This window comes from Podarcis vaucheri (assembly GCF_965113315.1).
Source record: "Podarcis vaucheri genome assembly, chromosome: 5".
Classification (NCBI taxonomy): Eukaryota; Metazoa; Chordata; class Lepidosauria; order Squamata; family Lacertidae; genus Podarcis; species Podarcis vaucheri.
The window spans coordinates 72049877-72063714 of NC_138763.1; the positions used below are offsets into that span (position 1 = coordinate 72049877).

Below are 13838 nucleotides of genomic sequence, written 5' to 3' on the forward strand. Positions count from 1 at the left end.
CTGCCCAGGCCTTGAGATATTTGAGGGGGATCTAGATAGAGCAGGGTTTCCCAAACTTGGGTCTCCAGCTGTTTTTGGACTACAACTCCCATCTTCCCTAGCTAGCAGGACCAGTGATATGCGATGATGGGAATTGTAGTCCAAAAACAGCCGGAGACCAGAGTTTTGGAAACTGAGGGTTGGTGATGAGAGAACAGGCCTTCTCTGTAGTAGCCTCTTGTTGATGGAATGCTCTCCTCAGGGAGGCCTGACTGGCACAAACTTTGTCATCATTTCAGCATCCGGCAAAGACATACTTGTTTCCCCAGGCATTTGGGCAACGCTGGTGATAGGACTGTGCTTAATAACGTTTATGTGATTTTATTATTGCATTTTCACTTTGGCTGTAAAGTCACTTGGGGACTTCCTTAGAGGAAGGCGTTGTACAGGTGTTAACATGCCTGAACCACACTTAGGAATTATTCCTATGTTGCTAATTTAGGTGCATATCTAGGAATCTAATTTATTATGTTTATTCATCATGCAGGTTCATATACTGCTAAGTCACAAAAAGGGTGATGTGCCTAAGACACTAATAAAACAACATAAACTTAATAAAACAAAGAAAACTGTTCATAATATGCAGATTGCACACAGCTGAGTCACAATACTGAATGAATAAAAAAGCTTTAAGTGTCCAATGCTTAATAGTGAGGGTGTCTGCTTAATATCAGTTGGGAGTTCCATGCTTTTGGCACTGCCACTATTAAGGCCCTATTCCTGGTAGTTCCACCATGCACCACTGGCAAAAGTGTCGTTCCTAATGATCTAATGGTCTGGCAAGGCTTTATGGAGTGAGGTGGTCCAGCAGGTAAAGTGTTTGGCCTGATGGCATATTGGCAGCCAGGGCAGATATTTCAGCAGAGATGATGTGTGCGGTCTCGATGACCCAGCCAGGGGTGGAGGAAGGGGAGGGCGGTGAGGGCAGGCTGCCCCGCCCCGGGTGTCGCCACTGAGGGTGTGTGTGTGACAAACTGCCAGGCGGCACTCACCGCGGGGCCTGCAGCATGCCTGAGCTACGCATCTCTCCTGGGAGTGATGCGGTGGCTTGAGTGCCCACAGGCTCCATACTGCCCCAAACAGTCCACCCACTGCCTCCTCCCCAGCTGTAGGGCGGCTGAGTGGGAGGAGGCAGGCAGACTCCTCTGAGGCCCTGTGGAGCATCCTGCCCCAGCTGGCCCCACCCCTGCGGGTGGCTGGCCCAATCCCCAGGCTGCCCCATAATAATAATAAAAATTTATTATTTATACCCCGCCCATCTGGCTGGGCTTCCCCAGCCACTCTGGGCGGCTTCCAAAAGAATATTAAAATACTATAATACATCAAACATTAAAAGCTTCCCGAAACAGGGCTGCCTTCAGATGTCTTCTAAAAGCCTGGTAGTTGTTGTTCTCTTTGACATCTGGTGGGAGGGCGTTCCATAGGGCGGGCGCCACTACCGAGAAGGCCCTCTGCCTGGTTCCCTGTAACTTGGCTTCTCGCAGCGAGGGAACCGCCAGAAGGCCCTCGGTGCTGGACCTCAGTGTCTGGGTAGAATGATGGGGGTGGAGACGCTCCTTCAGATATACTGGACCAAGGCCATTTAGGGCTTTAAAGGTCAGCACCAACACTTTGAATTGTGCTCGGAAACGTACTGGGAGCCAATGTAGGTCTTTCAAGACCGGTGTTATGTGGTCTCTGCGGCCGCTCCCAGTCACCAGTCTAGCTGCCGCGTTCTGGATTAGTTGTAGTTTCCGGGTCACCTTCAAAGGTAGCCCCACGTAGAGCGCATTGCAGTAATCCAAGCGGGAGATAACCAGAGCATGCACCACTCTGGTGAGGCAGTCCGCAGGCAGATAGGGTCTCAGCCTGCATACCAGATGGAGCTGGTAAACAGCTGCCCTGGATACAGATTTGACCTGTGCCTCCATGGACAGCTGTGAGTCCAAAATGACTCCCAGGCTGCGCACCTGGTCCTTCAGGGGCACAGTTACCCCATTCAGGACCAGGGAATCCTCCACACCTGCCCGCCTCCTGTCCCCCAAAAACAGTACTTCTGTCTTGTCAGGATTCAACCTCAATCTGTTAGCCGCCATCCAACCTCCAACCGCCTCCAGGCACTCACACAGGACCTTCACTGCCTTCACTGGTTCTGATTTGAAAAAGAGGTAGAGCTGGGTATCATCCGCATACTGATGAACACTCAGCCCAAATCCCCTGATGATCTCTCCCAGCGGCTTCATGTAGATGTTGAAAAGCATGGGGGAGAGGACAGAACCCTGAGGCACCCCACAAGTGAGGGCCCAGGGGTCTGAACACTCATCCCCCCCACCACTTTCTGAACACGGCCCAGGATTGGGCCCCAGCGCCCAATCGGCTTGCTCCGCCACTGGGCCCAGCCCAGTCAACAGCTGAGCTGCTAGATTCTGCACTAGCTGCAGCTCCCAGGCCAGTTCTAAGGGTGGCACCACACAGAGTGCATTGCAGTAATCCAGGGTACCAATGCATGGACCACATTGGCTGGGCTATTTAATCTGCAAATGAGACATAGCCAGAAACAGTGACCAGAAAATCAGGACTGACTTGTCGGCTGCACATTCTGCTGCAATCCCCCAGGTGCTGATGTGTTGTAATGTGTGGAAAGGCCTATGCTTCAAGGTGGCATTGCAAACGTGCTGCATGCCCTGAGTGTTTCGATGCATTAGACAACAACCCACTGAGCTGCAACGGGTGTTAATAGGGGGAGATAGTTGATAACAAAGTAGAGATAATGCACATTTCCTAAGGCTTTTGCTCCTTGAAGGCTCTGCATGCACCTTACCCCTCTGCGCAGCCATGAGCAGCCATTGCTGGATCGCAGTCAAGGAGTCTGTCTGCAGGATCTGACAGAGCAGCTCTAAAATCTGTTGGCAGAAGAGTACAGTGGGAAAGTGTCAGCACAACCGGGGTCGGAGTGACATTGATACAACAGGGTCAAGAGGGTATACACACAGGCTTATCTCGGTAATTTTTATGCTGGTGAGAACTTTGCCCTACCTTACCATTCGTTGTTCCTATGGTGCAATCTCCCCACGCCTCTCCCCGCAGTCCCAGGCAGGGGTCAGAATGAGGACGCTGGTCAAACCCTTGGTGGGCTTCCATTTATACCTAGTAGCTTGCAGGCAGCAAGGTATGGAGACCTATCTTAGGGTAATTAGGGTTGCCATGTGTCCTCTTTTTCCAAGACACACCCTCTTTTTCAGGGGTATAAGGTAAAGGGACCCCTGACCATTAGGTCCAGTCGTGACTGACTCTGGGGTTGCGGCACTCATCTCGCTTTATTGGCCAAGGGAGCCGGGGTACAGCTTCCGGGTCATGTGGCCAGCATGACTAAGCCGCTTCTGGCGAACCAGAGAAGCGCACGGAAACGGCGTTTACCTTCCCGTCGGAGCGGTACCTATTTATCTACTTGCACTTTGACGTGCTTTCGAACTGCTAGGTTGGCAGGAGCAGGGACTGAGCAACGTGAGCTCACCCCGTCACAGGGATTCGAACCGCCGACCTTCTAATTGGCAAGTCCTAGGCTCTGTGGTTTAACCCACAGCGCCACAGTGTGAGATCTTCCCCGTTGCCACCACACTTTCCTTAGGACCCCTCAATCCTTAGACAGGTGTGCTTTTTTCTGTCCCCTCATAAGTGTTTGTTTTGGACTCTCGGAAAGCACACCTGAGTTACACAGCCTAGCAAAAGTTGTGTCATATGAATCTCCGATCTGTTTGGGCACTCGCTCTATGTAGGGCTCTCAGAAAGTGGCTATTTAGAACCAGGTTTTATTCTTTTCAAAGTGCAAAGAGTTCTGCACTGGTTGCCCATTTGCTGCTGGGCTGGGCCAAGTCCAGTGTGTTATTGTTGGCCCTTAACAGCTTGGGACCAGTTTACCTGAAGTATCACCTTAATCCATATAAGCACATGCAGCTGCTTGAATTTGTGAAACTGGCGCTGTTACTGATGCCATATAATACTCGTTCCACAATTGTAAGAAATCAGTCCTTTAGTTCAGCAGCATCTACACTTTGGACCCCCTCACCTATTGACACCAGGCAGGTTCCTTCGCTGTACTCTTTTCAGAACTTGTTTGAAAGATTGTTGTTTAGGCAAACTACATCTGCTTATCCCTTTTTTGGTTACTGTTCATTTTAATCATCTTTTGAATGTTTTTAAACACCTGTTTTTAACTGGCTTTTTTAAATTAATGTTTTACTTTATAGTTTTGTAATCCACTTAGATTTCTTACAAGCAAATGGTATATAAATTTTGTTTTTGTTTTCTTAAAAAAGATAAGCATTTGCTGCTTTCCTTACTTTCCCCCCAAAGCAAATGAAACATAACATTTGTGTGTCTGTGTGATAATTATCTGCTTTATCAGGTTTAATTTCTAATCCATTCTGAGCAGAAACTGTTCTTATTATTCCATCAAAATCAAATTTAATTTATAATCAGCACTGAGCAGAAACTTTTCTTATTACTCCATCAATAAATTTACAGGAAAATAGTTGTAATTGGTTTGTGGTATAGGTTAAAAAAGAAGAAGAAGGGTCTGTTTGCCCCTTTTCCCCCCATGCATGGCTTACTATAAGTTCTTGGTCCCGGAAGAGCAGGGTCGCATCCTTGCCTTTATTCTTGGCATTGTTCCTGTGCAAACGGCGGGACGAATGGCAAGCTGTAGCTCGAGAGGGAGGTGGGATGAGACGTCCTGTTTCTTCTGAGTATTGCGTTTCCCTCCGAGACTTTTCTGCCTTAAAATACAACAACAAGCTACAGTAGAGGAACTGGACATGGAAGAACAAGTCAGACACAAAATCTTGCAATGTATGGTGCTCCTGTTCAGAGTTGTAGTAAGCCAGCCATACCGTCTTTCAGGATACGCCATTCCATTCCATTCCCCTCCTGCCCATGTTTTCCTTTCCCACCTGCTCTCATCTGTCAATCAGCATTCCATGTCTACTGAACATGCTCTGATCTTGCTGAAGTGAGTTTGCAGTCTACCCCATATTCACTATTAGCATATATTTCAGCAAATTAATTCTCTGATTATGGATCTGATAAGGAACCTTTAATGTGGACATAATCTCAGGAGCTTATTTTTGCTCAAGTAAAGGAAACATTTCTTAAGAAACCATTGTGAATGCATTTTGGCCACGTTTAAAAGGCCCTCATACCACTTTAACAGTCACTGCTTCCCCCAAAGAATCCTGGGAACTGTAGGTTGTTAAGGGTGCTGAGAGTCCTTAAGAGACTTCTATTCCACTTACAGAACTATAGCTCCCAGAGTCTCCTGGGAAGAGAGATGGACTGTTAAATCAGTCTGAGAGGGGAATAGGGGTCCCCCAGGATTCTATGGGGGAAGCCACAACTGTTAAATGTTGTAATAGTGATTTAAAGGTGTGTCCTTTCAGTATTAAGAAAATTTACGTAAGACTCCAAAATATGACATGGGGAAAGTACTAGATGTTGAAATCAAAATAACCCATCCTTATTTATCGCTGAGGCTTGTGAGCCATCTACTGGTGGCCAACAGTGTATATGTGCGTGAAAGGTTTGTAATGACTTTTAGTTAAACAAGATTGATTGAGTGATTGGTTGGTTGGTTGGTTGGTTGATTGATGTGTACGTGAGAGAGAGTGTGTGTGTATAGTTGGATGGATGGATGGATCTAGATAGATCTGTGGTGCTCAATGTTTAGGTTTAATGAAAAGAATGTAATTAGAACTTGTATGTTATAACTGGGATATGTTGCAAGACTGTCTCAATGTGCATTAGAGAGGGGTTATGCAAGAGGTTTAATCAGAGGTTATTTGTAAAGACTGTGTCCAATGTCGAGAATATAATCAAGATGCATGTGTATTGGAATGTGTGTACCTACTTTTGAGCATCAGGAATTAGCATGGAAAGAAGTAAATGTTCTAAGTGTTTACCAATCTTTAATCCTAGTCAATCCACAAGTGTTGATGAAGGCAGGGGAACTCCTTTGTTAGGTGAAACCTAACCATGAGTACTTCAAAGCAACTGAAACTGAATAGAGGAGGATTAGTTTTTAGGAAGGTATAATTAGGAGCGATGCCTTGGACTGAGTGCTGCACTGACCCTCTTGAGATGACCATGCTATAAAATCTGGACTCCATCCATGCAGACTAAATAGGTGGGGGGGGGAATCATATTTCTTAAAGCTACAATGGTCTCCACTGCTTTCGGTTCTCCAAAGGAGCCCAAACCCTGGGCGAGTGCCTGGAACCTTATGGACTTTTGCTACTGCTTGGCAGAGAGATGGGGAGGCACAGAACTTTTGTGTATATATCTATATCTATATCTATATCTACGTGTGTGTGTGTGTGTGTGTGTGTGTGTATGAATCACGGAGCTGTGGCTTTAAACGATTGATATGGAAAGACAGAGCCTTGAATCTTGTGTTTCTAAATATGAGTGGTTTGTAGCACTCAGTGAATTTGAGCTGGGTGAACAAAGTTCCTCCCAGAAAGTGCAGCACTTCATTTTTGAGCTGCCATCCAGGTTAGGTTGGAACAAGCTGCTCCCAGTATTATCTGTATTTGAGGAAAAGCTCAAATTTCGGTTGTGCTAGTCTTCTGCTGCTCCATAATTCTGACCTCCGGTAGAGTTTCAGCACCAACCCTTACAAAACTAGAGATGTTGTGTAGTTGTGTACTTGGTTGGCCTTGTGTAACCGGCCACAAATATTTAATTGAGAATTGGCCCAGGCAGCTGCTCCAGTTGGAGCCAAAGTTTCAACAATGGGAAGGCTAGCAACTGCATGCCATTCTTTGCCTAGGAATCACCCCAGTCTTTCCACAGTGCCCTGCCCTCTGGTATTGGACCTTAGCCTCAGAGTTCAAAGAAGTAAGCTGGATTGGAGTGTTGACATCCCTAAATCTGGAGGTTGCTTAGATCTCGTGGGTTTTCCATGGGCACCTGGTTGGTCACTGTGGGAATGCTGGACTAGAAGGGCCATTGGCCTGATCCAGCAGGCTCTTCTCATCTTCTTGGAGTTTCAGTCTCAGCCCAGCCCATGGTGGAGCTGAGTTTGGGAACCGGTCCACCTCCAGATGATGGCTCCAGCTCCCATCAGTTCTAGCCAACAGAGATGATGGGAGCTGGGAGTCCAATGACATTTAGAAGTTGCAGGTTCATTGCCCTCTGTAGGGGAGTGTTATGCATGCTTATTCATTTCAACAGAAGTCCATCATGTCACTATATCATAAAATCACAGAATTGTAAAGTTGGACGGGACCTCAAGGACCTTCTCATCCAATCCCCTGCACTGCAGGAATCCTGCCCACTGCCATCCCTGGGTGGGCTCAAACCAGCAACCTTCTAGTTAACAGTCAGACACTCCAGTCCACTGTACCCATGGGTTTATCATCCCCTGCCTGTACATTAAGCATCCCACTAACTCGTCTTTGGGTATTCTTTGAATGAGAAATGATTTATTCTGATATCAACAAAATGAGGAGTTGTCATCTTCTGAAAGAATCACTAAAGAAGACAGCCCAAGTCTGAGCAGGGTTACAAAATGGAAAACAGAAGTGCTATTTTTCCTCATTATCCGAACAAATAATTGTACTGGACTGTTTTTGATCCCATCCACTGTACGTGGTTACTTTCATTCCCAGTGTTGGGCTCACCCCCTTCCTTAGCAAATCAGCCCCACGGGATGGGATCACAATGCCACCCCCTTTTTCCTACTCACTGCCTCCTTTTTCTCAGTGGACGAGGCGGCTCTGACTCTTGCAGCAAGTTCCCTCAATTCTTCTCGCCAGGCATTGGACAAAGAACCTGCTTGAGAGAGGGGAGGAATGAGGAAGATGGCAAATTCGAAATAAAAACAAAAGTGGCTGGGATGCGGTCATGCGGGAGCCAGGATCGGCTGCGGATTCCCTCCCTGAGCTTGCCTCTGTGTGTAATGTGTGGAACAGTCTTATAGGCAAAACACATGACTGGCAGTCTTGTGTGATATATTGATAGCAGGCAGTTGGACTGTACCACTTCAGAAGGCAGACTGAACGTTCCACTACACAAAAACCCCTTGTGCATTCAAAACTAGCATGCTCTTTCTATTATTTCTTATATGCTAGTTTTGACAGAGGCATCCTGGCCTCTGGGTTATGACGGAAGATCATTTTTTCAAATGAACATTCAGCAGCAACTTGATGAACATTCGGAAACAGCTTGGAAATGAGGCCACATTCATGCCATACATACAAAGCACTCTTCTACCACTGTAACTGTCATGGATTTCCCCAAATAAACCTTGTCTGTTTATTGTCTGGCCTCGGTCCAGTATATCTGAAGGAGCGTCTCCACCCCCATCATTCTACCCGGACACTGAGGTCCAGCACCGAGGGCCTTCTGGTGGTTCGCTCACTGCGAGAAGCCAAGTTACAGGGAACCAGGCAGAGGGCCTTCTTGGTAGTGGCACCCTCCCTGTGGAATGCCCTCCCACCAGATGTCAAAGAGAACAACAACTACCAGACTTTTAGAAGACATCTGAAGGAGGCCCTGTTTAGAGAGGCTTTTAATGTTTGACGTAGTACAGCATTTTAATATTTTTTTTGGAAGCCGCCCAGAGTGGCTGGGGAAGCCCAGCCAGATGGGCGGGGTATAAATAATAAATTATTATTGTTGTTGTTGTTGTTTGTTAAGGGTGCAGACCTCATGGGCCAACAATTTCCAGCACCCTTAATGAACGGCATTTCCCATGGGGGGGGAGCCATGGCTGTTGAAAGTGGTATAAGAATGCTTTGTATATATTGGTATGGATGTGAACCCAAGTTAAGCCCCTGGCAATAATTTGATGCAGATTCAGAAACAGCTGAGAACCACATTACAGCCTGCTGAGATCACGTGAGGCAGCTCAAGAAACAGGCGCACACACACACCCTGTTTCTGCTTTAATGCGGGTGCTATTAATCACCGTGTCCTCAGGAGGCATATTCATCATGATGATATTTAATGGCACAGTCTGTGATATAATAGCATTGACAACCCTTGTTGATTAGGATAGATTGCAGGTGGTGAAGTGGATCTCGGAAGGAAGCTAAGCTGAGCTTTTTGACAGTAGTGCTCTCTGTGGTATCGTAAGATGGGGCAACAAATCATACACACACCAAAACCTGTTTCATACGACTATCAGGACTGTGCCAAAAGCTCTCTCTCCTTTGGAGACAAGCTTCCTTGTAGTTGTCCAAACAGGCAGGAAAAAGTCTTCACCCGGAGACTCTTATCAGTATCTGATCTAAGCACCAAGCTACAAAATACACCAGCTCCAAATCTGTGCCCTTATGCACAGATATTTGGATGTCGGTCGTGCTGTGGTCTAAACCACTGAGCCTCTTGGGCTTGCCGATCAGAAGGTTGGCAGTTCAAATCCACACAATGGGATGAGCTCCTGTTGCTCTGTCCCAGCTCCTGCCAACCTAGCAGTTTGGAAGCATGCCGTTGCAAGTAGATAAATAGGTACTGCTGTGGTGGGAAGGTAAATGGCATTTCTGTGCGCTCTGGTTTCCGTTGCGCCAGAAGCGGTTTAGTCATGATGGCCACGAGACCTGGCAAGTTGTCTGTGGACAAATGCTGGCTCCCTTGGCTTGAAAGCGAGATGAGCACCGCAACCCCAGTCGCCTTTGGCTGGACTTAACTGTCCAGGGGTCATTTACCTTTAGCTTTATATGTATACCATATTTTTTGCTCTATAAGACTCACTTTTTCCCTCCTAAAAAGTAAGGGGAAATGTGTGTGTGTGTTATGGAGCGAATGCAGGCTGCGCAGCTATCCCAGAAGCCACAAATTTTGAGCATGAGGAACATGATCCAGACTGAGACCCTAGCATGTTTGTGGAATAGTGTGTGTGTGTGTGTGTGTGTGTGTGCGCGTGTGTGTGTGTAGAAGGTTTAACTATTAGCCCCAATCCAGATCAAGGCCCCTGTGGGTTATTTGCATAGTGGAGTAAAAGCTCATTTTGAAGTGAATGGGAGGTGTGTCCCCCAAAATACTCTTGCTTTGCAAATTGCCAGTGTGCACCCCTGGAAAGTTGTGCATGTGTGAGTGTGGCGCTTGCGTTGGAAATATTCCTGTTGCATACTAACCTGTTGATAGCCAGGGGACTGGAACAGGTTGTGGGTCTCCGATGGGTATCTGCGCCCCAGGCGCCCCCAAAATAGAAGCACGAATCTGACTTTTTATCATTGGGTGAGGTGGCAGAATGGTCTGCTGGTACCACTCGTCATTAACGGTGCAAACAGGAGCACCGTTCAAGCCTGCAACAGAAGAAGGCATCCATGGGTAAGTTGCACAGGAAAGAACCACATTATAGAAGAAAACTGGCTTGAACCAGAGCTTGGAGGAGCTACCTGGTTCTGCTTCAGAAAGGATTTCCTAGACTCAGATTCTTCACCTGTGTGCCTGCGGAATCTTCAGAACTTCCTTCTGGAATCCATTTCGGATTTTGAAGGCTCCAATTCTGCCTTCAAACTGTCTGAAAGGTGAGACTCCAGCTATGTACACACCATACATTGAAAGCACCCTCAAAGAACCATGGAAACTGTGTCCAGGACAGCTGTTTACCAGCTCCATCTGGTACGTAGGCTGAGACCCTATCTGCCCGCGGACTGTCTCGCCAGAGTGGTGCATGCTCTGGTTATCTCCTGCTTGGACTACTGCAATGCGCTCTACGTGGGGCTACCTTTGAAGGTGACTCGGAAACTACAACTAATCCAGAATGCGGCAGCTAGACTGGTGACTGGGGGCGGCCGCCGGGACCATATAACACCGGTCTTGAAAGACCTACATTGGCTCCCAGTACGTTTCCGAGCACAATTCAAAGTGTTGGTGCTGACATTTAAAGCCCTAAACGGCTTCGGCCCAGTACATCTGAAGGAGCGTCTCCACCCCCATCGTTCTGCCCGGACGCTGAGGTCCAGTGCCGAGGGCCTTCTGGCGGTTCCCTCAGTGCGAGAAGCCAAGTTACAGGGAACCAGACAGAGGGCCTTCTCGGTAGTGGCGCCCGCCCTGTGGAACGCCCTTCCAGCAGATGTCAAAGCGATAAACAACTACCTGACATTCAGAAGACATCTTAAGGCAGCCCTGTTCAGGGAAGTTTTTAACGTGTGATATTTTACTGTATTTTCGGTTTTTATGGAAGCCGCCCAGAGTGGCTGGGGAGGCCCAGCCAGATGGGCGGGGTATAAATAATATATTATTATTATTATTATTATTATTATTATTATTATTATTATTATTATTACGGAAACTGTAGTTCCCATCACCCTTAGCAAACTACAATTCCCAGTGTTATTTGAGGGAGGCCGTGTGCTTTCTGTGGCGTGGTGAGCCTACATTAGGGTATTAATCACCAGAGGAATTTTTGTTGTTGTTGTATGCCTTAAAAAGCTACCGTATTTTTCACCCTATAAGATGCACTTTTCCCCCTCCAAAAATGAAGGGGAAATGTGTGTGCGTCCTATGGGGCGAATGCAGGCTTTCGCTGAAGCCTGGAGAGCGAGGGGGGTCAGTGCGCACCGACCCCTCTCGCTCTCCAGGCTTCAGGAAGCTATCTGCTAGCCGTGGGAGACCCAGCTCTCCCAGGGCTAGCGGAGAGCTTGCTGGCACCCAGAAGCTTGGGGCGTGCTGAGCTCCGCACGCCCCAAGCTTCAGGATTAGCGCAGCGCTCCGCTAGCCCTGGGAGAGCTGCACGGCTCTCCCACGGCTAGCGGAGACCTTGCCGGCACCCAGAAGCTTGGGGCGAGCTGAGCTCCGCACGCCCCAAGCTTTGGGCTTAGCACAGCGCACCTAGGGGGGGAAATAAATCCCCCCTTTATTTCCCCCCCAAAAAACTAGGTGCGTCCTATGGGCCGGTGCGTCCTATGGGGCGAAAAATACGGTAATTGAATTGTCACACATTGTACTTTTTGCATTCTATTGCATGCAAAGCACATACATATGCCACTGTAATTTACAGCTATAAGCAGCAATTTTGTGCTGCAACATTCGCGCATTTTTATTTATTTATTGAAGCGCTTTCAGATTTTCATTACCTAACAAAAGCATGCCTGAACTTTACTTCTGAACAGACTCGTACAGGATGGCACTGCTGCCTGTTTACCTTGAATATGAGTGACTCTGTGAGGGTGGGGATTGTGCCGTGAGAAGAAAGAGTGATGGCTGAGGCAGCCAAACCGAGCGCTGTTCTTGGAATGGGGTCTCAAGGCCTGAGCGCTGAAACGGAGTGGGGTATTCAGGGCCATGTGTTTAAGCTTCCCTGCCAGAACAGTGATATCTTTGCCTGTGAAGGGGCTGGCAGATGGACTCTTCAGATCCCCCATGTCCTCTTTCGTAGATGGTCCTGAGTAAAAAGAGAAGAGGGAAAGTTTTAAAAAACAATTATACAACTTGCAGAGCAACGGATGCCTAAAGGATGTCTCTCCTAGGAAAACAGTGAAATTTGGTTCCCTTGGCTGCTTACGTAGTACCCAGGCTCCTTGTTCCAAATCCACAAAGGTGTGCAAAAATAGTTTGACAAACAACTTTAAATAATTGCAAATACCCCCGTTTCTAGTGAGACAGGGCACCTCTAGACTGTGGCGAGTTTGCAAGTAGAATTGCAGCAAATTCAGCTTGTGCAATTAAAATTTCTGACTTTCTACAGCAAGGAAGGCAATGTAAAAGCAATGAAAAAGCATGGGATAACAATTGCTTGACATGATGCTGTATAAACAAGCAAATCCGAATAAATTCTGAATAAAAACACATTGTCTGGAAGGCAATACAGTTTAAAACATTTCTATTCCCTCCCACTGTAGTGAATGCCTTTAAAAATACATTGATTTTGCTCTGATCTGGCCTAACTATTACACGTTATCTTTTACACTCCAGGGAATCCAACCAACTTGATCGAATCCAATGTCTAGATGAACGCTGGCGAGTTCTTGTATTTCTCTCTCCATAAAGAAGTCAATAATTCAGAATGTTGTACTAACCTTAAAAGCCAGTCTTAAACAGACTGCCGCAAGTAAGGATGATGTGAAGAACAATCTCGCATAGGTGTGCAGGAAAGGTTTTAATGCCAGAGACTCTATGACAGGGAGCCTGAGTCATGTGATGAACGAGAACTTGAGAAACAGAGTCTGCCACAGGTTTGCTGAAGAACAAAACAACTGGCCATTTAAAGACACCCTCCCTTCTGACAGTTTTGAAAGGTGACCTGGAGTCTTGGCAGTGCCACTGAGATCATATTCTGAAGACCCAGCAAGCTCTTTCTCTCAAAGGATTGTGTGCTGTTCAACACCCACACCCACACGTTGCACCGTCAGCATCAATAAAAGAGATGCAATTGTGAAGAAGCATTGAAGCATCTTATCAAAATAAAAACAGAAACTCAGAAACATAGCTCAATTTAATGATGCTATCTTGAAGCCCCACAGTGCTGCATAAGTTGACTTTGATGATGTTTCCATGTAGACCTGTGTACAGCATGTGCTATATGGAAAGCAGCTAATTAATTACATTAAGATGTTATGGCTTCAAAGTTTTGTTTGCCCAACGGAGGTGAATAGAGCCAACAGCGATTACTGGAGGTGAATGCTGGAATCTTTCTTCATTGAAAGTAATCAGAATTTGTGAAATGGTGATCATGCAACTTGCATTGCAATATTAACTAGCCCCTGCTAGGTCCTGTTTATTCAAACGCTGCTACCATTCCTGGGCAGGGATATTCCTATCTTACATGAACGATGATACATAGCAAGAGTGGGGAACCTGTGGCCCTTTAGATATGG

The 13838-nt window shown here is 46.9% G+C and overlaps 1 protein-coding gene across 1 annotated transcript in view; it reads right to left on the bottom strand.

Annotated features, from left to right (window-relative positions):
* The window catches only part of TBATA (thymus, brain and testes associated), a 37580-nt gene extending 24328 nt beyond the window's left edge, over positions 1-13252 (bottom strand). The window contains exons 1-6 of the mRNA XM_082222255.1: positions 13041-13252; positions 12167-12406; positions 10152-10322; positions 7760-7845; positions 4629-4793; positions 2840-2921 (exon numbers count right to left, since the gene is read on the bottom strand). Coding sequence (XP_082078381.1) covers positions 2840-2921; positions 4629-4793; positions 7760-7845; positions 10152-10322; positions 12167-12386 — 724 coding nt within the window. The 5' untranslated portion in view covers positions 12387-12406; positions 13041-13252. The remainder of the gene's footprint in view (positions 1-2839; positions 2922-4628; positions 4794-7759; positions 7846-10151; positions 10323-12166; positions 12407-13040) is intronic.
* Between the last annotated feature and the right edge of the window lie 586 nt (positions 13253-13838).